At 44.2% G+C, this 25404-nt stretch overlaps 1 protein-coding gene across 1 annotated transcript in view; it reads left to right on the forward strand.

The window, feature by feature from the left end:
• The window catches only part of cacna1eb (calcium channel, voltage-dependent, R type, alpha 1E subunit b), a gene marked incomplete at its 5' end in the record, with an annotated part of 150700 nt that overhangs the window by 62311 nt on the left and 62985 nt on the right, over window positions 1-25404 (forward strand). Inside the window, 6 exons of the mRNA XM_079819516.1 lie at window positions 7643-8377; window positions 8627-8901; window positions 21599-21743; window positions 21853-21982; window positions 22746-22805; window positions 23174-23280. Coding sequence (XP_079675642.1) covers window positions 7643-8377; window positions 8627-8901; window positions 21599-21743; window positions 21853-21982; window positions 22746-22805; window positions 23174-23280 — 1452 coding nt within the window. The remainder of the gene's footprint in view (window positions 1-7642; window positions 8378-8626; window positions 8902-21598; window positions 21744-21852; window positions 21983-22745; window positions 22806-23173; window positions 23281-25404) is intronic.

Consider the following 25404-nt stretch of genomic DNA (forward strand, 5'->3'; position numbering starts at 1 on the left):
CCAGGTAAGGCCAGGTGTTCTCCCGGACCACAGCTGTGGACATCGCCCGACCCAGGGAGCGTGTGGCCACCTTCACCGCCCGGGGGCAGGATCAGTTGCGGCACGCAGCTCAATGAAGAACCCTGGGTCGGCTCCACCCTTGTGCATGTGCAAAGGGGCGGCGGCCTGCCCGTAGCTCTGCAGGACAACGCCACCGAAGTAGACGAGCCCACAGGCTTTGGGAGGGTTCTTAGGACAGCCACACCACGCCACGTCAAAGCCCTCTGTGGACACCGTAGTGCGCAACAGAGAGTTCAACAGTGGGGGGGAGGGGGCCCCAGTGTACCCTAGGCCGCGGCCCCATCAAGGGCAGAGAAGGCGGAGGAGGCCACCAAACGGTCGCGGGAAGCACAGGGACTTCCGGGACCGCGTGACCTCCTCATGCACCCCGGGAGCGAAAGGCAGGAAAAACCAATCGCGCAACCACGAGCACCCGCGACTGGGCGGAGTTCCACACCAGCGCGAGACTCGCGGCTGCCCGAGATAACATGGCTGTCAACTTTAGGTCGGATCAGGCAGTGCTGACACACCCGGAGGCGGAGCACAACCTAATCGTCATCCCCAAAGGACTCCAGCCCACCTTGGGATGCGGCGATCGACATCTCACTGCTATCCGGAGCGTGAACTGAACGAACGGGGCGTCAGAGACGGGCCGTTGATTCAGTCCAACACTCGCGGGAGGCGATATGTAAGAGGGGGGCGTGGCCCGAGGAATGAACATCGGGGTTCTTAATACCACAGCACCACCCTCAGGTCACCCTGGCCACCAGCCAAAGTACCATCTCACTCGGGGACGGTAGATTGGGGTGTGGCAGAGGGGACTCTCTCTCCTCACGGAGATCATTGAGTCTCGACCGCGACATCGCGATGGTCACGTTCCCGCAATGGAAACGTGACACATCCGCAAACACTGCCCGAACGTGCTGAAGCCCAAACACGCTCGAGCAGTGAATGCGCCCATAGACAGCAGCGGAAATCGATCGCACCCGGAAGTGCACGGGCGAGCCGTCTTGAAAAAGACGTGCCACGCGTAAGCTCTTTTTGTGAGAGGAAAGCCTCGCAGTCGATGCCGAAGCGCCCAGGGAAACACACACCAGCTGTCAAACGGACCACTGCGCAGATCAGCAGGCAGGAAGTATGCGATCACTGGAACGCGCCGTTACACCAACACCGACCGGAAAGCTGCTCGTCTCGAAGAAGCTGACAGAGTCTCAGAAGGCTGTAGGAGTGAAGAGGTAGGTTCTCTTGGCTCCGAAAGCAGAAACATAATGCGATATTGCCACGTACTTCCTTATATTCTCACGCGGTGAGGCGGAGTTACGTATGCAAATTCCGCATGCCCCATGGCATTGGCACGCCATTGGGCGTTTTCTCTAAGCTCGAAGATGATAGGCTTCTAAGCGAAACCCCCATTCGTTAGTCACTAACGTTACGTCGTAGTGACTGAACGAAAGGGAACACAAAAACACTTAAATTGGTAAATTGGAATGACTAAATCATTTTCTATTTTGTCTTTAAATCTTAATTACTGAGGGTGTAAGAATTTAATAATTTTTTACTTATTTATTTATTTAATCTTGAGTTGCTAGGAAACTCAAGCGCCTACACCACAGGGGCAATCGTGTGCTTATTTTAAAGAAAAAATCAATATTTTATTAGAGCTTGAGTGATTAGAAGCTTTAATGTAGAACAGTAGAGTTTAGATTTAAAAGTACAAAACCCAAAATCAAAGAAGTCTGTAAACGAGGAGAGGTCAAAACAAATCCCCCGAAAAAACCTTTGGATTTTTTCTGTGGTTTTGCATCTGACTATCTTCAAACTGGCTTTTGGCAATATAGTTTCATGGTCTGTTTCTTTCTTTTTTTTCTTTTTTTGCCTATGATACACCATAATCATGACTTGGACAGTGTTGAGTATTGTAAGTCAGTCCATGCTCTTTTGCTGTTACTCTTTTATGACATTGTGAAGAGGTTGATCATAGTTGGCGTGTCAATTGCAGCATTCGTTTCTGTCCTCCTACTGGATTCTCTGTAGACTGGCATCGTGCAAGTAGTCACATTGTAGGACTGCTACCCCAAATTTCTGACTGCCAGAAGTCGGAGGCTGTAATTCAATGTAATTAACAAGCATGTCATAATCCATGAGCATGGCACACTAGGAAGTGTAAGACTGCTGATTTGCTTATTGTAAGCATTTATGATTGCCAAAATGTGACAGAAATATTGTTTAATGTACACCAGGTTGAAAAGTAGCTTTGAGATAAAATCCAGTTTTGACAAAGTTCCTAGTGACATACAGCTTTTAGACAGTGACTACATTTACATGGACAGCAGTAATCTTATTCTGAATAAGACAATATTCTGATTAAGGTGTTTACATGAGTTGCTTTTAGAATATTCCGTTCATGTTCCCGTTTTACATGCTATAGAACATAGATCGATTTATGGCACGTCATTAGGTCCCCATGCCACGCTATCCGACGTTCCCTCCAGAATCAGAAGTTTCATTTTTAATTATACGAAAGCTTCAAGTGCAGTTAATTATTTGTCATGCTTAGGGGTGTAACGGATCGCAGTTGATAAAATATAATGATGACAGAAGAATGGTGGTGGACAAAACTCTAACAGTATGTAGGCACTGTGGCACGAGAAAGCCGTATGAAAGTGGCGCATACATCGAGCATGGCACCTGCTGACGCCCGTTTCACACATACTCCGTTTGCAGTGCGTATTTTTTCCGTACCCTTGTTAACGGATACAGCTTTCACACTGCACGCAGCTTCGGTCCGTCAGTGCATCCAGGAGCGCGTAGCCATACAGCTGTGCTGCGATCATTTCCGCACAGAGTCTATTTTTTGATGTTTTCTGAATTTTCTGAATTAAAGTGACTGCGCATCCGCATTAAAACAAACATGTATCGATGCGAACATCTAGTAATTCCACCACAGATGCATATAATGTAAAGCCTACTCTGTTTCAAAGTCAACACATGGCTTTTTGCCTCGAGTAAAGCAAGGAAAACGGCCTTTAAGTAAACAAGGAGAAATAATGGAGAGCACCTGTCCTTTCTTGGAGGTGGAAAAACAAAGTTCTTTATGACCTGCAGGATTTCTTGTAAAAAGATTTAAAAACGAAAAAAAAGACAACAGTCGGTTTTTGTCTATCGTAAGTTTTAATTTAAAATGTTTGTTATTTTAACATAGTCTATTGTCTGTTTTGCAACTTGCATGACCAACGTAATATATACATCGAAAGTAGGTACTGGGCTATATAAATATAAAGTAATGAATTCAATAAAACGTTTAAGTGTAGTGTGTTTAAACATGATATCTATAAAATAGTGTATAGGCCTACAAAGAGAATTGCAATGCTGACAAGTGTGAGAGGTCTACTCTCTCCCTGAGAATGTTGACATCCTAAAAAAAAAAAAAAGCTCAGGCCCATTTTCACGTCTCAGGTTGTTTTTAGTCAAATTTGATTTATTCAGATGGTTATTTATTTATTTTATTTTTGTTAACACCAAAAGTTCCTTGTTCCCAAAAGTTCCTTGTTAAAGTTCCTGTGTACATATAGGTTATGTTAACACCAAAAGTTTTTATGTAATAAATGGAAAGCAAATAAAAATAGTCTCCTCCCCCTTTTATTCTGATCCGAAAAATGATCCGATCCGTGACTCATGATCCGTAGTGTGATCCGAACCGTGAGTTTTGTGATCCGTTGCACCACTAGTCATGCTATACGTGCAAATATATGACGACGGATACAAATTCTCCAACAACAGGCCTCCTCTGTACTTTCATTCAGCAACATTTCATTCATGCACCGTGACAAACTCTGAGGTATTGGATGAGAGTACGATCTAATGCTTTCTTGTTTGCCGTCAAATGGTTGACCACTTCCGTGTGGGTATGTATCCTGTTGCAAAATGTGGCAAAAACTCCCACACAACATTAATAGTGTGATTAAGCTGAGTATATGTCTATAATGCACTTTGATAATGCAACTAAAATAGGAATACTCCACATGTCTTAATTAGGGCACGGGCACCAAGGTGCAAGGACCCGGTTGGAATTGCTCCATTTATTTGATTTGTGTTTACTTCGAGTGTGACTTTAGCCGAGTATGATTAAGATAATCAGAAATCACTGTTTACATGGTAGTTTCTTAATCGGGTTAATATCGGAATATTGTTGTCCATGTAAACGTACTGTGTGTCAAAACCCCACTAGAACAGCCTTCATCTTAGTTTTTTTTTTTTCATTGGGGAGCAATGGAGAAGGGATGGGGTATAACCTGTCAGTATAGCACTAATGTGGCATCAATAACAATCACAAATGGCCACAATTGATTTGGGTGTTTTAGTATTTGTGCAGTGGTTAAGCATGTTTATGTTCTGAGAACTTATTTTCAGGTCGCAAGTCAAGAGAGCTGCATTTGTACTTTACTCTCTGATGACCTTCTTGAACCTTTAAGGCATTGATTTTTAACCATGAGTGTTACATAGGAAGAACTGGGAGGAGGTTATTTTTCAAAAGGGAATGACTGTATTCTTATTACAGGGCCAATTTTCCTGGAGTACCATGATGTTTAGTCTTTGAGCAGCTTGCATGTACTCAGGAATTTTAAGGTCAATATGTACCTCAAAATGTTTTTAGCACTCTTTAGTCAGTGTCACCACTACTCCAGTGCAGCACTCATTGAAAGAAGTTCCTTGTTCTCAACATTGTTCCTGGAGCACCCTCAACATTTTTTGTGGAATGTTTGTTAGGTATGTAAGTAGATTGCAATTAATCTAGAGCCCTAATCTAGAGCATGGGTGTTCAGTCTTGCTCCTGGAGGGCACCTCTCCTGCAGAGTTTAGCTCCGACACACCTCCCTGGAAGTTCTTAATCCTCCCGAAGACCATGATTAGATAGTTGTAATAGACAGTGTTAGACATATGTGTTTAATTAGCACTATAGCTAAACTCTGCTGCATTGTGGCCCTACAGGAACTGTATTTGACACAGGTCAATGTAAGGTACACACAGGTAAGAGTACTAGACTGGTAGATCAGTTTTGTCTTAATAAATCAGTTTAATTTAGTTTATACAACATTTGCAAGGGATAGACCCCATGGACCAACTTTTTTCAAGTTTCTAATGGTGATAATTTAAGGATTGCACCTTTAGGGAGGCAACAGTTAAACATTTTTGTTTCCAGTCCAGATCTTTAGCACAATTCAAGAAATTTGAAAACTAATCCAAGACAATATTGAAAGCACATAAATCAGAATAAAGACAAAATAAAGGAAGGATCAAAGTGAATAATCAGAACAGAGTAACAAGACAATGTTAGGAATTGTGTAAATGAATGGTAAGAATTTGTACAACAATGTTTTAAATTCCGAAAGAATTCTGAACAATCTGAAAATTTTAATGCAGTCACAGCAAGAACTTTGTATAACTTTTGCTCAACTGCATGGTTCTAATCAAGTTTTCTTGTTCAATCCTCTTGTGGGCTCAGGGAAAACTGCTCTCCCTGAGAGCTGCTTATATCCTTGGGCATCAAAATCAGGGAGCAGACATCCTGTTGAGGCAGGGGCTGAGGCTGGGGAATGGAGACTCGTATGGAGGCAGTTTGGCCACGTGGAAGTGGATCTATTTGCGTCTCTAGAAACAACACACTGTCACTGGGACAGGGCCCGTTTGTTGTTAGTCGCCCCGTTCTGGTCAGCTCGAGTATGGTTCTTAGAGCCTGGTGTCCTTACTCGACTGTTCTACTTGGGAGATTCCAGGCAGGGAGCAAAATCTATCACCCCCGGCTGGACTTGTGGAAACTGCGGATATGGGCTCTGAGGGGGCCCAACTTCTAGATTCGGGCTGTGGAGAATATTCTCCATTCCAGAGCTCCCTCCACAAGGATACTTTACTCTCTGACGTGAAGAGTCTTCACTTCTTGTTGTGGTAATTGGCAACTGGACCCAGTTATTAGAAGGTTTGGCTGCTTCCTCCTCGAGTCTATTGAATCTGTACCAGAAGTTTCTCACTATGAAGACTGTGTTTCTTCTGGATTTAAGATAATTGGAGATCTTCAGGCCTGAAGGCCAATGACGTTCCGCCATGCCATTGGATGGATTTCACCATGCTTCACGACGCAATCAGAAGCATTCCCACACCATCGCTTCGTTGACGCAGTGCTCGTTCCCTTCTCAGGGAACAATGGTTACATTTGTAACCTGAGACATTGTTAATATTAGTTAATAGAAGCTTGGCTACTTTAACATAGTAGTCAGATGTATTGAGCACAACTGTGCATCTTTTGTCAGTAGAGAAGATATTGTTGTTCTGATCACCAGTGAGTGATGTTTTGAGCATCAGAGAAATACTTCTAGTTGACAAATAATTATCTTTTTCATTTCAAGTACAGTTACATTTTTAGACTAGTTTCTCTTTTCTCTAAGATGCTTGCAAAATGGCACGTTCAGCTTAAAGTTATTTACAGTTAAGCTAGTCCTGTAGCTGGTTACCTGTCCAGTCTGAAGCTTGTGGATTTTATAAGTAAAAAAGTTAGCTGTTTTGGTTGAAAAGAGTTGCTCAGGGCATAGAGACAATAGTATGAGACAAAGGGCACATGATAATGGACCTACAATTAAGCTATTGCACAGCCTGGTCTCATTGACGATAAAAAACGATAAAAAGTGCTTGCTGTTTTACTGCCTCTTGTGTTCATTTCACTTTGAAAGTGCAGTGATATGTACATATTGGTACGTATTTTGGGGGTTTGCAAAAATGTTGCCAGAGGTACATTTTGGCAAGGATACATACAAGCATACTACCAAAACCACTGGACAAAACTCATCTAAAACGTTGATTACAGTTTGTGCATTTCACAAAATATGTGAAAAATGTGTGATGTGGCATTAATGGTATTGAAGTGCCAAAGAACCCTTTAACATTTCTCAACTATGGCCCTCGAGGTCCACTGTTCTTCAGAGTTTAGCTCAACCTTGATCAAACTCACCTGTCTGTAACTTTCTAGTAATCTCAAAGACCTCGATTAGCTTGTTCAGTTGAGTTTGATTCTGGTTGGAGCTAAATTTTAGGACAGTGGACCTCTGGGTTCAGAATATTTTAGCCATCTATATGAATTATCAGTTGACTTGTGTGCAGTCTGGCAATATGGATTGTTTGGTTTGTCTTATCTACAAATACACTAATGGCTTATTTTCAATTAATCATTTATTTTATTTCACGGACAACAAAAGAATACGCATAATTGTAAGTAAACATGTCTATGTATCTTTTTATCTGTTGTGTCTGCCATTAACATTGCATTGTCCATCTCATTAACACTCCAAATTACCTGCTGACATGTAGATCCTTTCTGCACTCTGTTTCTCTTATTTTGTTTCTTTTTTGTTTCTTTTTATTATTCAAGAATTTTCCCCTGGTTTTCTCTTTCCCCTGGTTTTCTCCTGGTTTTTCTCCGTTTTATTTAGCCTGAATCGATAGCCATTGTTTTTATTCTAATTTCCTGATTTTTATCACACACCCTTGTGAATTGTGATTGTGCATGCTGCAAATGATATAACTCCTGTCACTGAGATATATCATGTTCACGCAGAAGGAGACGGAGACCGTACTTGTACAGGAAGCGTGCCATTCACCGAGGACGACCATCTCCTGCAGAGGCAGAGGAGGAACCTGCTATCAAACCAGCTGAAGAGCAGCCTGTGAATGCTTTTGCTGGCCGACGTGAGAGACGCAAAAAGATTAACATGTCCGTCTGGGAGCAAAGGACGAACCAGCTGCGGAAACGTCGGCAGATGGCCAGTCGGGAGGTACTGTTTGGCGGTCCCACAGAGGATCAATTGGACACTCCAGTGAGTGATCATCACCAACAGAGCTGCATGTCCCCTGAGACAAGCCCTTTACACTTGCCAGAATCACCTATGTCTGTGGGGATTCCCCTGCCAGAGCCGCCCATGTCTATCACAATTCCTCTCCCTGAACCTCCAGAGTCTGAGCCGTTGCCCCTGTTGGGATCAGGGCTAGAGGAGAGGCCAAGTGTTAATAACCACCATTCAAATACAGAGAGGAGGCATCGTGTGGCAAGAAAGTTTCGGGCTGCTGCTGCTGCAGGGGTAGCAGAGGGTGGGCGACACAAACGGCACAGACATCGAGAGTACAGAACAGAGAGTAGAAATGCAGAGAATCACCAGCAAATTGGGTGCAGCGAGAAACAGGCTGAAGAGGGTGAGGATAAAATGGAGGAAACGCAGTCTAAAAACATGATGCACATACATGAAACTGAAATAATGTCTGGAAAGCAAACTGAGAACCAGGAGGAATGCCAAAGGTAAGAATGCCATCACGACTCATTTTTATTTAGCGAATTACTAAGTTCACATGCTAGTCTACGTTCTGTCACTGTTGACATTCTGTTACTGACATTCTGTTTGGTATAGAACTAATAGTTTGATTGGATTTAGAAATGTTAGTTAGTTTTCTACTTGTTGAAGTTGTTCTGCAAGGCACAACACAGAGCAAAGTTATGTTAGATTATTTTTTAAGATCAAATATTTACACCTGGTCATTTGTATTTTAGGGATTTTGTGGGTGATGGGACAGGACATTCCCAATCATCTGGCCTTCAGGAGCTTCAATCTGTCTGTTCTGGAATGGAGGATCAAGCTGAAAACCAGGAGACTCAATTTCACAGGCACAAAGACGACTTTACATCAGAATCTAAATACATCACAGGGGAAGTCTCAGACATTGAGAACAACGGCAGCTATCTTAACCAGGATGAGGGTATAACAGAAACCAGTATTAAACGAGAAACATCAGCCCAGCCTTTGTTGGAAATGGCACCAATGACTGGTATTTGAACTGTCTGTAAATTCATCCCTCCATCCATCCATCTATCCTTCCATCCATCCATCTTGCTTCTGTTTTTTATTTTATTGCATCTTTACTGTGCAGAATATGGTTCCTCTGGATTGATCTTCTTGTAGGGGAGAGCAGGACACAGCCTAATGCTGCGTTCACACCAAACGCGAATTGAGCGTCTGGCGCGAGTGATTTCAATGTTAAGTCAATGGAAAGGCGCGTTGACGCGCGTCTGGAGGTCCCGCGGCGCGGAAGGCGCGTTTCGCGCGGCGCGAAGGACGCGAATCCGCCTCATTCGCGCGTCCAGTTCGCGAATTGAGCGTCTTGCGCGATACGCGCGTTACACGCGAATGGTGCTTTTGTGCATTCACGCGTTTGAAGCGAATTCGCGTCTGACGCCCGAGTTGAAAAATTTGAACTTTGGCGTCAATTCGCGCCGCGTCAACCAATCAGGAGCCTGCTTGCTGCTGTCACGTGGTAAAGTGACGTGTATGAGAAACCCTGCATAAATTAAAAATAGTACTATTGTGTCACAAAATGTAGTTTTAATACTTTTTCAGGTGGATGTAGTTGTTTAAAGCTCAAATCTGTGGTTTATTTATAAAGAGAGCGCCTATTTAAAAAAAAAATAATCTTGTGTTTTTGGAGTTGTGAGATCCAGGCAATCACCGGGCAATCACTGCTCATAACCCCAGCGAAGGCAGCCTTTCCTCGGCCAGTCCTTCTGCCGTCTGCTGCTGGCTCTGATGTCCTGTAGTGGTTCGTTTTGTGTAGATCTAACAGCCGAGCTTTGCTCTCATGAATCTATAATTTGTTGTCTGCCAAATCGTTTTGACTGAGGGCAAAGAGAAGTTTCATAACTTTATATTTTAAGGATATTTAAATATACATGCAGTGAAGATAATGTAGGAGTTGCCTGGACCACATTTGTGTGGCTATTAATGTTCAATATATATTTTTAATGAAAATGAAAAGAGGCAGAGTGGTGTTTTATGACATATTTCTCCTGGAGTGCCTTGAACGCGCGTCAATTTCGCTTCCAGCGCTCGATTTCTACGCGCGTCCAATTCTCTGCGGACGCGCGAATGCATTCAAAGTGTTCGCGCGTGAAACTACACGCGGTAGACGCGATTTTGACGCTCAATTCGCGTTTGGTGTGAACGCAGCATAACGATTGTTGACTGTCTCAGTGTGTGTAAATCCACCTATAGGGTTCAGAGTATTTATTTTTTCCCACATTAATTTCACATATGTCTAGTACAATTATGTGGTTTTGTTTCATTAATACAGTGTATACTTTTTTCTTGATTTACCCCAAAAGAATGGAAGTGAAATGTGACAACATGCCCCATAGGTGGGGTACATTGTAACATGCGAGGGGTACATTCTAACATGACCAATTGACAGCTTAAATGTTACCTGATATAATCAAAAAATATCCAAGACAAACTAAAATATTTTGTCATTAAAATACAATTATTAACTTTTTAAATAAAATAATGGCATTTTTTAATCATTAAAAGTAGACACATTTTTGAGTTTGACAACAAACACATCACTAAATACAGCTATACAGCATAGTTAAAACATAATAATAATAAATAATTTCTGAACATTGACTCTCAGTCATTATTCACCCCTTTCTCATGGTTTCTCAAAAGAATTCATAAAAGCATAGAAAATAATAGCATTTTTTCATTTTGGTGTAATTTTTTCTCTAAATAATGTTGATATGGCAACTAGTAAATACACTAAGTTTCGTCATCCTGGCGTGTGTGGAAAGTTTTAAACCACACGTGGTACAACTAACCCCGTGCTCCCCTACAGCATTTTCTGTTTTATCATACCAATTTCCAGAGTTTCAGATGGAAATTAAGTACCAAACCAAAACAGTTAGATAGTAAACAAAATATCCGTAAAATGTTAGTGATATCAATATCAAATTTATATTATAATATAAAACCCCTAATGTGTCTAACATCTAAAGTTACAGGTATACAGCAAATACGATGAAGTTTGGTTACCATAGTCTTTAATGTTAATGTGTAAAGTTTGTTTATCTAAGTAAACTGTGTAACTGGTCACAATTTCACCATTTGCCATGACTAGTCAATTTTAAATCATGTCCTGTGGTGACAAATGCATTTTCAAAATTACAAATTTTGATAACACTTTAATTCAAGGTGACAGTTACACGCTACTACTTGCACTTACTATAGTAATAACAGTAAATTATGCATTATATAGTAAATACATGTAGTTAATATTACTCTGTACTCTGAATAAGTACAATGTAACTATATCACCTTAAATTACAGTGTAACCCAAATTTCCATAACATCTCTTAATTAAAGATCATAAAAGCTGTGTGCATGACGATTATAAAAGAAATATCAGAATGATGTTTGGAGTACAACATGTCAAACAATATCCAAAAATAATTTTATTTGAACTGCCTGTTTGCATTCAGCATAATTTTTCCTCTGTAACTTTATCAGAGCAGACCTGTAAGACCACTGATTATATACAGTGCATTGAATGAAGTATGAGTTAAATAATTGAAATAATTGAAGATGAAGATAATTAGAATTAATTGAATAATTTAAATAAGCAGTTCCCTTTCAGTCGGTCACGTTCGACTTACGTCGGAACTGACCGACGAATTGGGATCTGTTTTCAGAGACCGACCTACTTCGAGTAATTAAAAACGAGCCAATAAACATTGGCATGCGATCACGCATTCCACGCACCGCCCCGCGTTGCGGGTATAAATAAGGAAGTGGAAGTGCCGCATACCGCTTTCAACTTCGGAGCCGAGCATTTCAGCATTTCCTGGTGTTCCTACGAAGAGTTTTCTAAACGAGCGAGAAGAAAAGGTCTTACCTGTTCCGGTTCCAGTGTCGGTGTGACGGTGCCTTGCAGCGGTGGTCGCGAGCTCCGGAGAAGACAAACAGCTGTTTCCACAGCTCGCTGGGCGTTTTTTCCTTGAGTGCTCACAGCGGGCTTGCACCTTTGAACTGCTGTGAGCCGCGGCCATTTCCCCTGTGTGCCTCGGCACTGACGGAGCGGTTTTCTTTCTCTTCTCTCACTAAAAGAGCAACACGGTTTGACCCTGCGTCTTTTTCAAGATGTCATTCAAACCGTGTGTTTCTGGATGCCGTCGGTTTCTGTCCCCAGTTGACGGACACGATCGCTGTCTCTCGTGTTTGGGCGTCCAGCACGCAGAGGCGGCTTTCGTGGATGAGTCATGTTCGCACTGCGCGAACATGACCATCGCAGTGCTACGGTCTAGGCTCCAATACCTCAACAGGGGTGGAGTCCCATTGCGCATCCCCCGATCTAGTGGTCCTCCCGCTGCAAAGCAGAGGGCTGCTACTTTGGCTGATGCCTTTGGTGGAGATCTGAGGGTGACGGTCAGGGCACCCCCGCCCAGTCAACAGGCTGCTCGGGCCCCTCCCCCCTCCGCTGCGCCGGCGCAGTTCCCGGAAGATCACGGTGGTCCTTCCCATGGGGGGCCGCCCGTTTCTTTCGGGGCTCCTGCTGAGGACATGTTATCGATAGCTGCATCGGGGGACGAGCTAATGGACTCTGGAGATGAGGATTCGGCTGCTTCGGGTGTGGCACCGTTGCCCGAGTCTGATCCAGAGCTCACGGCTATGCTTTCCCGGGCCGCCGCGAGTGTCGGGCTCGAGTGGAACCCTCCACCATGTCCCGAACCCTCGCGGCTGGCCCGTGCTGGTTCTCAGCGCCCCGCCCCAGTGCCTTTCTTTCCGGAAGTGGATCAGGAGCTCACGAAGTCGTGGACGGCGCCCTACAGCGCTCGTTCACGATCAGCGAGTTCCTCCGTCCTCAATACCCTCGATGGAGGCGCGGCTAAGGGTTACGTGGAGGTCCCTCCAGTGGAACGGTCGGTTGCGATGCAACTGTGTCCTAAGACCGGCTCCGACCGGCGGGGCCATCCGCGTCTCCCCTCCCGGGCGTGTAGGTTCTCGTCCAGCCTAACGGGCAAGACCTACACAGCCTGTGGAGAAGCCGCGTCTTCTCTGCATGCCATGGCGCTCCTGCAGGTCTACCAGGCCAAAGCGCTCAAGGAATTGCACGAGGGTAGTTCCGACCCAGGGGTTATGAAGGAACTGCGTACCGCAGCGGACCTCGCCCTCCGGGCGACGAAAGTTGCCGCACGCACCCTGGGTCGGGCGATGTCCACTCTGGTGGTCCAGGAACGCCACCTATGGCTGAACCTGGCAGATATGCGTGAGACCGACAAAGTGCGGTTCCTCAACGCCCCTGTCTGTCAGGCCGGTCTCTTCGGCGACGCCATCGAGAGCTTCGCCCAGCAGTTCTCGGTGGCACAGAAGCAGACGGAGGCCATCAAGAACATCCTGCCCCGGCGACCTGCTGCTGCCTCCACCCAGTCGCCGGCTGCACCTCCGCCTGCTCGTCGCCGAGGGCGTCCCCCTGCGGCCGCCTCCGCCCCTTTTAAACCCAAGCAGCAGCCTTCACCATCGGGGAAGCAGGGTGCCGGCCGTAAGGGTGCCGCCCAACCCGTGTCGGGGCCTGCTAAGTCGGCAGGCAAGCGCAAGGGCAAGCAGCCCGGACACGGGGAGCCCAGGGAGAAGAGGAGCTGCTCCAGGGGAGGTGGTGTCCGCACCCCCCCCCCCCCCGGAGGAGGACCGGGGGGGAATGTCCACACTGGTACACACAACATCCTGCCGCGGTACCCACATTCTCAATAAAAGAGCAGTTTCCTCCCTCCCTGAGCTCCGAGAGGGACAGGTTGGCAGTGCACGACGCCCCCGGGCCTTGCTACTCCTTTCCTTCCCTCTCACCCCTCGCCAGGGGGCAGCAGAGTGGGCACAGAGGACGCCCCCGGGCCTTCTCACCCACTCTCTGCCCCACCTGGAGTATTCAGACAACACTCCGGGCTGCCTCCGGGCCTCCCGAGTCGGGTCTGAATACTCCACCTCGCTGCCTCACCCCGGGTACGTCTGTGGTGCCGTTGATCCCGCTTGTTCGGTCTCTGGGGGCCTGGCTAGGTCTCCCCGGGCCGTCTCGCTGGCTCATCCGTACCATCAGACTCGGCTGTGCGATTCAATTCGCACGCCAGCCTCCCAAGTACAGGGGCATCCTCTTCACCTCCGTGCGGAGCAGCGATGCCCATGTCTTGCGGTCCGAGATCGATGTCCTGCTGGCGAAGGGCGCGGTCGAGCCGGTTCCTCCTGCCGATATGAGGTCGGGGTTCTACAGCCCCTACTTCATTGTACCCAAGAAAGGGGGTGGGTTAAGACCAATCTTGGACCTGCGCATTCTGAATCGGGCCCTGCACAAGCTTCCGTTAAAAATGTTAACGCAGAAACGCATTTTCCAATGCATCCGTCCCCAAGATTGGTTCGCAGCGATCGACCTGAAGGACGCATACTTTCATGTCTCTATCCTTCCTCGACACAGACCGTTCCTGCGCTTTGCGTTCGAGGGGAGGGCATATCAGTACAAAGTCTTGCCCTTCGGGCTGTCCCTGTCGCCTCGCGTCTTCACGAAGGTCGTCGAGGCAGCCATTGTTCCGCTCAGAGAACGCAGCGTTCGCTTACTCAACTATCTCGACGACTGGCTCATACTCGCCCAGTCTCGGGAGCAGTTGTGCGAACACAGGGACATGGTGCTCAGTCACCTCAGCCTGTTGGGACTTCGGGTCAACCGAGAGAAGAGCAAACTCTGCCCCGCGCAGAGGATCTCTTATCTCGGTATGGAGCTGGATTCGGTCAGCCGGACAGCGCCCCTCACTCCAGAGCGCGTCCGGTCAGTGTTGAACTGCTTGAATACGTTCAAAGGCAGGACAGCGGTCCCACTGAAATTATTTCAGAGGCTCCTGGGGCATATGGCATCTGCAGCCGTTGTAACGCCGCTCGGATTGCTTCATATGAGACCGCTTCAACGCTGGTTGCACGACCGAGTCCCGAGATGGCCGTGGCAGAGCGGTCAGTACCGGGTCCTAGTTACTCCTTACTGTCGCCAAACCTTCAGTCCGTGGTCAGACCCCTCGTTTCTCCGGGCCGGAGTGTCCCTAGAACAGGTGTCGAGGCATGCTGTGGTCTTCACGGATGCCTCATCCACGGGCTGGGGGGCCACGTACAACGGGCACGCAGTTTCGGGTCTGTGGACGGGGCCCCAACTGCGTTGGCATATCAATTGCCTAGAGTTACTGGCAGTACGTCTTGCCCTGGCCCGGTTCAAGAAACCGCTTCGGGGCAAGCACTTACTGGTCCGTTCGGACAGCACTGCGGCTGTTGCGTACATCAACCATCAGGGTGGTCTACGCTCCCGTTGCATGCTCCGGCTCGCCCGCCATCTCCTCCTGTGGAGTCAGAAGTTTGTGAGGTCACTTCGTGCCATTCACATCCCAGGTGCGCTGAACCAGACAGCCGACGAGCTCTCTCGCCAGTCGACACCTCCGGGTGAATGGCAACTCCACCCCCGGAGCGTCCAGCTGATATGGGACCACTTCGGAGTTGCACAGGTAGACCTGTTCGCTTCTCCGGACTCAACCCATTGCCAGTGGTACTACTCCCTGACCGGAGGTACCTTAGGCATAGATGCACTGGCGCACAGCTGGCCCCGGGACCTACGCAAGTATGCGTTCCCCCCAGTGAGCCTTCTCGTACAGACACTGTGCAAGGTCAGGGAGGACGAGGAGCAGGTCTTGTTAGTTGCGCTCTACTGGCCCAACCGGACCTGGCTCCCAGAACTCACACTCCTCGCGACAGCCCCTCCCTGGCCGATCCCCCTGAGGAAGGACCTGCTTTCTCAGGGGCGGGGCACTCTCTGGTGGAGGTTCTAGGTGGCCTACCACAAGCAGTGGTAGACACCATCGCTTCAGCTAGAGCCCCCTCTACGAGGCGCCTCTACTCTCTGAAGTGGAACCTGTTCGTCGAGTGGTGCTCTTCCCGCCGGGAAGACCCCCGAAAGTGTTCGATTAACGTTGTGCTTTCCTTCCTGCAGGATGGGCTGGATCGAAGGCTGTCTCCCTCCACCCTCAAAGTGTACGTCGCAGCAATAGCGGCGTATCACGATGCAGTAGATGGTAAATCCTTAGGTAAGCACAACTTAATCGTCTGGTTCCTCAGAGGTGCGAGGAGACTAAAATACCCTCTTGGGACTTAGCCCTGGTGCTCAGAGCACTTCAGGGTCCCCCATTTGAGCCTTTGCAGTCTGTTGAGCTAAAAATCCTGTCCATGAAGACAGTTCTCCTGATTGCATTGGCTTCAATCAAGAGGGTAGGGGACCTGCATGCACTCTCGGTCGACGAATCGTGCCTAGAATTCGGGCCGGCCTACTCTCACGTTGTCCTGAGACCCCGGCCTGGATACGTGCCTAAGGTTCCTACCACTCCCTTTCGGGACCAGGTGGTGAACCTGCAAGCGCTGCCTTCGGAGGAGGCAGACCCAGCCCTAGCTTTGTTATGTCCCGTCCGCGCTCTTCGCGCTTACGTTGACCGGACTCAGAGCTTCAGATCCTCACAGCAGCTCTTCATCTGTTACGGAGGCCAGCAGAAGGGAAAGGCTGTCTCCAAGCAGAGGTTGGCCCACTGGATAGTGGATGCCATTGTCTTGGCTTACCAGTCCCAAGACGTACCTTGCCCGTTCGGGTTGCGAGCACACTCAACAAGGAGTGTTGCTTCTTCCTGGGCGTTGGCTCAAGGCGCCTCGCTGACAGATATATGTAGAGCTGCGGGCTGGGCGACACCTAACACGTTCGCTAGATTTTAAAGCCTCCTTGTAGAGCCGGTATCTTCCCGCATTCTCGCCCCAAGTGGCCAGCAGCGCTAAGTGCCCGTTCTAAGTGTCGGCTTGCATACGCCACTCCCGCCCTCTGGGCCGGATACGTGCGTCTATTTTGCTCCAGTCGTGTTCCTCGAAATTCGGCTAACCCTGTGAGTTCCTCCGTCACCCCTTCGGTGTCAGACGTGGCGGCCGTCTGATGCCAGGCCTGCACCCGTATGCTTGTGGAACGTGTGTGTAGGCTGGGTTCCATATGTTGCGGTCCCCTCAAGGCTACCCCATATGTGTATTTTCCACGGTTCCAGCTACCCTACTCGGCTAGCCCCGTGTCTTTCCCTCGACAGAGCTTCCTCTGTCGTCTCTGGCTGTGTTCTTCCCCCCCCTGGAACCAGAGGGGTCCACTCCAGAGACTGCCATTTGTTGCACTACCCTGTTAGGTTAGTCCTTATGTGTATTCCACCTCTCCTTCCATTGAAGGATGTGGTCCGCAGCGTACCATCTCTCGAGACGGGCACGCTTTCCCAGCGTTATCCAATAGTCACGCTGAGTGGGTCTTGCAGGAACAGCAGTGACTGTCCTTCCCTGCCCGGAGCCCTGACTCCCACTCTAACATAGGAGTGGTCCAGCAAGCTCAGGCAGGACGCTGGAAGGGCCAGCCTCCTGGCGTGTTGGTAGGGATCCCAATTAGTTGGTCAGTTCCGACGTACGTCGAACGTGACCGACTGAAAGGGAACGTCTCGGTTACGTATGTAACCCTCGTTCCCTGAAGGAGGGAACGGAGACGTACGTCCCGTTGCCAGGTGCTGTGCTTCAGCTGAAGGCCCGAGCCACTTATCTCGGCTCCTCAGTTGAAAACGGTATGCGGCACTTCCACTTCCTTATTTATACCCGCAACGCGGGGCGGTGCATGGAATGCGTGATCGCATGCCAATGTTTATTGGCTCGTTTTTAATTACTCGAAGTAGGTCGGTCTCTGAAAACAGATCCCAATTCGTCGGTCAGTTCCGACGTACGTCTCCGTTCCCTCCTTCAGGGAACGAGGGTTACATACGTAACCGAGACGTTTTCAGCAATGAAGTGGCCATTGTGTTTGGTGTTTTTTCAGTAGGAAATTCCTTATGATCAAAGTGCAAGAGTGAAGTAGTTCAGTGACTGGCTGAGTCCTGAAGGAGGGGTGGACTGCAGCCATTGATTCTGTTTGCAAAGCGGATAATTTGCTAAAGTGGGGACAGATTCATTAATAGAGACTCAGAACTGGGTCATCAATGCCTGTGGCAATCTAAGCTTCTTCAGCTGTCTCAGAAAGTAAAGAGAAGTTTGTCTTCAGAGTATTCTGTTCCATTGCTCTAGTAGTCTTGGTGCTGGGTGTTTGGAGAAATCTAGGTTAGTGTTCACTCGGGCAAATCTACAGTAAATCCCCCCCAAAATATATATTTGTACTTGAACATTACTTAAAACATATATGAAACATACCACACAATGGGTTCAGATATATTCCAACCTGTGCATGCCATAAGTGGCATGAAAAGCAAATTAGCAGCATCTCAGATTAGCAAAATCACAGGAAATCTTTAGCAAGGTCAAAACCTAGGAGAAACCTAAGCTTTCACAAATAATAATCACAAAAAAGTGTGCTGTAGATCTTCACTAGGTTGAAATTAATTGGGTGGATATTATTTGTGAAAGCTTAGGTTTCTCCTTGGTTTTGACCTTGATAATGATTTCCTGTGATTTTGCTTATCTGAGATGCTGCTTATTTGCTTTTCATTCCACTTATGGCATGCACAGGTTGGAATATATCTGAACCCACACAATTATGCTAATTTTTACCAAGAAACTTGGCACAACAATTCAGAAATAAAGTTTTATACACCGATCAGGCATAACATTATGAGGTGAAGTGAATAAGTGAATAACACTGATTATCTCTTCATCACTGCACCTGTTAGTGGGTGAGATATATAATAGCCAACAAGTGAACATTTTATCCTCAAAGTTGATTTGTTAGAAGCAGGAAAAATGGACAAGCGTAAGGATTTAAGCAGTTTGACAAGGGCCAAATTGTAATGGCTAGACGACTGGGTCAGAGCATCTCCAAAACTGCAGCTCGTGTGGGGTGCTACATCAGGGGTGCTGCTTCCCTGCTATTCACAACTATTTTCCCTTGGCCCCATGGAATAGTAAATATATAATAATGGGATAGTATACACTCACCTAAAGGATTATTAGGAACACCTATTCAATTTCTCATTAATGCAATTATCTAATCAACCAATCACATGGCAGTTGCTTCAATGCATTTAGGGGTGTAGTCCTGGTCAAGACAATCTCCTGAACTCCAAACTGAATGTCAGAATGCGAAAGAAAGGTGATTTAAGCAATTTTGAGCGTTGCATGGTTGTTGGTGCCAGACGGCCGGTCTGAGTATTTCACAATCTGCTCAGTTACTGGGATTTTCACGCACAACCATTTCTAGGGTTTACAAAGAATGGTGTGAAAAGGGAAAAACATCCAGTATGCGGCAGTCCTGTGGGCGAAAATGCCTTGTTGATGCTAGAGGTCAGAGGAGAATGGGCCGACTGATTCAAGCTGATAGAAGAGCAAATTTGACTGAAATAACCACTCGTTACAACCGAGGTATGCAGCAAAGAATTTGTGAAGCCACAACACGCACATACTTGAGGCGGATGGGCTACAACAGCAGAAGACCCCACCGGGTACCACTCATCTCCACTACAAATAGGAAAAAGAGGCTACAATTTGCACAAGCTCACCAAAATTGGACAGTTGAATACTGGAAAAATGTTGCCTGTTCTGATGAGTCTCTCTGATGAGATTTCTGTTGAGACATTCAGATGGTAGAGTCAATTTGGCGTAAACAGACTGAGAACATGGATCCATCATGCCTTGTTACCACTGTACAGGCTGGTGGTGGTGGTATAATGGTGTGGAGGATGTTTTCTTGGCACACTTTAGGCCCCTTAGTGCCAATTGGGCATCATTTAAATGCCACGGCCTACCTGAGCATTGTTTCTGACCATGTCCATCCCTTTATGACCACCATGTACCCATCCTCTGATGGCTACTTCCAGCAGGATAATGCACCATGTCACAAAGCTCGAATCATTTCAAATTGGTTTCTTGAACATGACAATGAGTTCACTGTACTAAAATGGTCACCAGATCTCAACCCAATAGAGCATCTTTGGGATGTGGTGGAACGGGAGCTTCGTGCCCTGGATGTGCATCCCACAAATCTCCATCAACTGCAAGATGCTATCCTATCAATATGGGCCAACATTTTGAATCAATGCCACGTAGAATTAAGGCAGTTCTGAAGGCGAAAGGGTCAAACACAGTAGTATGGTGTTCCTAATAACCCTTTAGGTGAGTGTACATATATAATATATAGGACCCACTTTATATTAGGTGGCCTTAACTACTATGTACTAACATTTTAATTAATAATTTGATACAATGCACTTATTGTGTACATACATGTTTTTACATTGTACTTACATTTAAAAAAAAAATACCTGCATGTAATTACATTTGTAATCAATTTGCTCAGTTACCACTCTTTCTGTTATTTTAGATACAGCTGACAAAATTGAAATTGGCCTATAATTTGCTACATTTAGTGGATCACCTGCTTTGAAAACTGGGGTAACTATCCCAGTTTGCCAGCAATTTGGAAAAATAGATTGCCTAATCGATAAGTTCACAAGAAAAAAAAATTCACAATTAATTTTTAAAAAATTACAATTTAACCCATCTATATCTTTAGCATATGAGTTTTTCAAGGTTTTTATAATATTTTGAATCTTATTCTCTGATACTGTTGTTCAATCAAAAGCAGGTTCCACTGAGTTAACAGAATTAAGTTCTCTATATCTGATACCAAATTTATCAGTCAATCTTTGAACTGAGTCAACAAAATAATTATTAAAAGTTTCTATAATTTCATCAGGTTTATTAAGTATTCTTCCTTCAACATTTAGTTCTGAACATTTAGTACATGATTTAGATTCTTTTTTTATCAGTTTATTAATAGTTTGCCATACCTTTTTGCCATTTCCTTTAACCTCATTTAATATATTAATAAAATATTGCGCCTTAGCCTGCCGTAATGTCTTAACCACCTTATTTCTTAAGCTATTAAACATTAGTCGATCCTGTTGTAAACCAGATTTTATAGCTTTTTTTAAAACATTATCACGCTTTTTCATAAGCATCCATACCTCTTCCGAAATCCATGGCAAGTTATTCTTTCTATGCCTATTTCTAACGAGTGTTGTATATTTATTTTTTATATTTTTTATCTCCTCTGTAAACATTTTATGTGCTGTTTCCAAATCTTCAGTAGAGGAAAGGGATACCCAGTCAATCTGTCCAAGCTCTTCTTCGAACGCACTCATTTCCTTTTTTGGTATTCTAAAAGAACAATTCTGTTCATTCTGTGTAGTTTCATGATAAACAAACCTATTTTTATTTATTTTCCTAGATATGAGAGTTGAACTATGATCTGATAATCCAGTTAAAAAGTTAAAAGTCTTAGTAATTTTATCAGGTTTATTAGTAAAAACAAGATCTATCAAAGTTTGCGAAGTAGCTGTGATACGTGTGGGGGTCTCTATCATTTGTGTAAAATCATACAATTTAGTTATCTCCTTCATCTTCATTTTCTTTTTGCCCTTTTTATCAGACCAATTAAGTTTCAAGTAATAGTTTGAAATTTGGACGACGATTCCCTTGGTGAATAAAATGTTTCACAACATTGTTATGAGGAGCTAGTCATATCTACTTTCACTGATCTTATTTGGATACAAATCATGTTTATATTTATTATTTAAACCTGTTGCTAATAAAATGCTGAAATAAATGTTTTGTTCTCTTGATTTAACCCGTCACAGTCAGTTTCAAGGACGTGGAGGCCAGTCACTCAGAAAAAGCTGATGATGACGACGATGATGATTATGATGAGAATGGAGGTGATCAGTCGACTGTCCCCAAACTTGACATACCAGACAGCATGTTCATTTTCAAAAGCACAAATCCGTAAGTGTTTACACGATCCCACACCTTTAGTTGTTTGTACAAGTATACCATGCATGACAAAACAGGTCAAATCTAACATCTAAAATAATTTTTCTTTCTGTAACTAAAGTATAAGAAGGATCTGCCACTATGCGGTGACCCTGCGGTACTTTGAGATGACCATTCTCCTGGTGATTGTGGCCAGCAGTATTGCACTAGCTGCTGAAGACCCTGTGTGCGCCAGTTCAGAGAGGAATAAAGTAAACTATTGTATTTCAAAATATTGAATTCTTAATGACTCATATAATGAATAATGTAAGTATTTTGACTTTAAAGTGCCTCTATGTTATTTTAATCTCCTACAATAGGCTTACATGCATCCAAGGCCAAAAAACACTTTAATTTTCTCGTAATATACACTGCACATCACCTCATTTCTCAAAGTCTGAAAACAGTTAATTTGAACATTCAGTCCCTCTAAACCCTTCTTTTCTGCGAGCCTACTCTGCTCTGATTGGTCAGATGGCCCATTCTATTGTGAGTCTACTCTGCTCTGATTGGTCAGATGGCCCAGTCTGTTGTGATTGGTCTACTCTGCTCCGATTAGTCAGATGGCCCAGTCTGTAGTGATTGGTCTACCGCTTACAGCGTGTGTCAACTCAACTCTACTTTATTTATAGAGCACGTTCAACAAGTTGTAGTTTAGAACTATACGTCTATTACCATATTTAAATTTCCTCTCCGTATGCTTCCTCAGCGCTTGATACACGGTGATATGAACAGGAACGATGGAAGTGAGACTGACTTTGCTGACGACTCGTTTCGATCTGTTGATTTTAGCATTTTAATATTGAAAACTTTGCAGACCTTTACATTCACAAACAGCTATATTACACACTGCATGAAAGGTAATATTTGAAAAGCATAATAGGGGCACTTTAAATCAGCATACCGATTCTTGTCTTGTCTTTTGACACAAAAATGGAAATAAAAGTGACAGGGTTGTTTACTGTGTGTTTGCAGGTTCTCCGTTACTTTGATTATGTTTTCACCGGCGTTTTCACATTTGAGATGATTATAAAGGTATCTGCTTTCTTACTTCCAACATGATTTAAATAACTGTAAAGGTATAGCAAGGAATTGTGATAACTTCATGGCATGCGCTCTTCCAAAATCCTGCCCTCCAAAGACATTTCACCTAAACTGATATCAGCAAACTCCAAATCATTGACAGGCAGATGGCATTTATGATTAGCTAAAAAAGGGTTCTCCACTAATACTTTTCATGTCTAAGGCCAACACAGAGACAGATGTGCTATTTCATTTCAATTATATTATTTGTATGTATAGATATGTAAACAAATATAGTTTAAACATGTATAGTTTTATTTGTTATATACAGTTAAATACTCTTTCTTATTTATAATATTGTATTATGCCATTTTTTATAGATGATTGACCAGGGCCTCATTCTTCATGATGGATCATATTTCCGGGACTTGTGGAACATTCTAGACTTTATTGTGGTGGTTGGAGCTCTAATTGCCTTTGCATTGACGTAAGTATTTCAAATGAGATCCATCTTCTTCGTGTGACTCAGCCAGGTTCTTTGCATAAAGTCGGATTCCTGATGATAATATTTACCTGGAATCGTTTTGCTTTAGAGACATCTGCACAGATGGAAAATGTAGGGTTTAATTGTGATCCATTTTAAAGTTTTTGCAAAGCCAAATTCACTGCATAATGTGTGCAAAATACAAGAGTGCTTAAACCCATATCATAGCTATTAGAGAATCAAATTTTTTCTCCAGAAAAATAGGTCATAATACAAGCATGTGGCAGAACAACAGTTAAGGGGCTGCAAATGTGTCTGTAATACGGTATGAACAGTGGCTTATGTTTTATTTCCTCTCCCCAAATCTACGATTATTTTAACATAGGAATATATTAACATATAATAATGCAAGTGCTGTTATTCCTGTATATACTGTATATATGGTAACATGTTTTGGTGATTAGGACTTCTGGTAATATTAGACTATAACATAGTCACTCATACTTACCACTTTGAGTTGAATTTTAGGTTTTCATTTGCTCCAGGTGATTATTTTTGGTTACAGGGCGGCTGGTGAGCAAAAAAAGTGACTGTCAAGCCCTGATGGTGCCTGTTCTTCATAGCCATTCACTGGGCGAGGGGACAGACAGTAAGGGTTGAACAAGGGGTCCTTTTGAACAGATATAGAGGTAACATTGAATAATACTGTTCCATCATTAATGAATAACTACACTGGAACAACACAATAGTAATGTTCTAGTAACTACTGTTAACTAACAAGAAACTCTCATTAATTAATTAGTACGTATTAGCGCTCTGTTGAATGAGGTAGTTCAGTATTACCAAATCCTTCAGAAGGAATTACTAATTATTTGGAACAGCATTGTAAAGTGAAGAGCATGCTAACTCCTTAAAATTGACTTAAGCCATTGTAAGATTTGGGATAATAATTTCTTATGATGTGTTACCATGATATTCATTCACTTTAGAATACAGTCCAAATGGCCAGTAATTCTTTTCAGAAGGAAGTAGTAACACTTGAGTCATTACTATCCAAACCAAAAACCTCAAAAGCTTAGAAACACTCCAGTCATCGCTAGGGAGTGATCTTGCTGTTCACTTTAGAATTAGTTATACATTATGCATTACTCTCATTAACTATGAACTTGTATAGCCTATAGTATTTCTTAGTAAATGAAAAAAAAAAGAAATAGTATATTGATTAGGTAATAGTGAACGACCACATTCAACAGAGCACTATTACTTACAAATTTGTTAATCAGAGTTTCTTGATAGTTAATAGCAGTTACTAGAATGTTAATTTTGCGTTACTCGTTTGTTCCTGTGTAACTACAGATTCATTAATGACGGAACAGTATTCTAAAATGTGACCGATATGAAATAGGTTAACTTCTAAAATAGGATATTAATTGTGAGTTGAATGTGGTTAATTAGTTGTTTTATTCTTAGGTCTCAGTGGATAACCAGATCATTAGTTTCCTGGCTAGAAGTCAACCATAGGAACAGAAGTAGTTTTTTTTATGTTAGGAAACTTGGAAATTGGGCAAAAGCAGGATGTAAGTTTAGTTCTGCAAATATTCTGCCCAGGCCATTCTAGTCATCAAAGCCTTTATTTTTACTTGAACCTGTCACATGTACAAAAAAAGGTTAATTCTCTACTGCTTATAGTGTACAATGTATTAAAACAAACAGCTTTATGTTGGTCAAGTTGGCAAATCTACATGACCAAAATCCACTGTAAAAATGTTTCTCCCTCACCTGAAATTCCCAGTTGCAGGGATTCTGAAATGACTGTACAACCCCAAATCAGAAAAAGTTGGGACAGTATGGAAAACGCAAAAAAAAAGAGAAAAAATAAGTGATTTCTAAATTTACTTTGACTTGTATTTCATTGCAGACAATATATACACAAAACATTTCATGTTTTGTCTGGTCAACTTCATGTCATATGTAAATATGCATCCTTTCCTGTCATTCAGACCTGCCATTAATGCTGAAAAGTACATAAAGATTTTTGAGCATAATATGCTGCCTTCAGGAAGACATCTTTTCCAGGGACGTCCATGCATATTTCAACAAGACACTGCAAAACCACATTCTGCACAC

Source organism: Gobio gobio (assembly GCF_949357685.1).
Source record: "Gobio gobio genome assembly, chromosome: 6".
NCBI lineage: Eukaryota > Metazoa > Chordata > Actinopteri > Cypriniformes > Gobionidae > Gobio > Gobio gobio.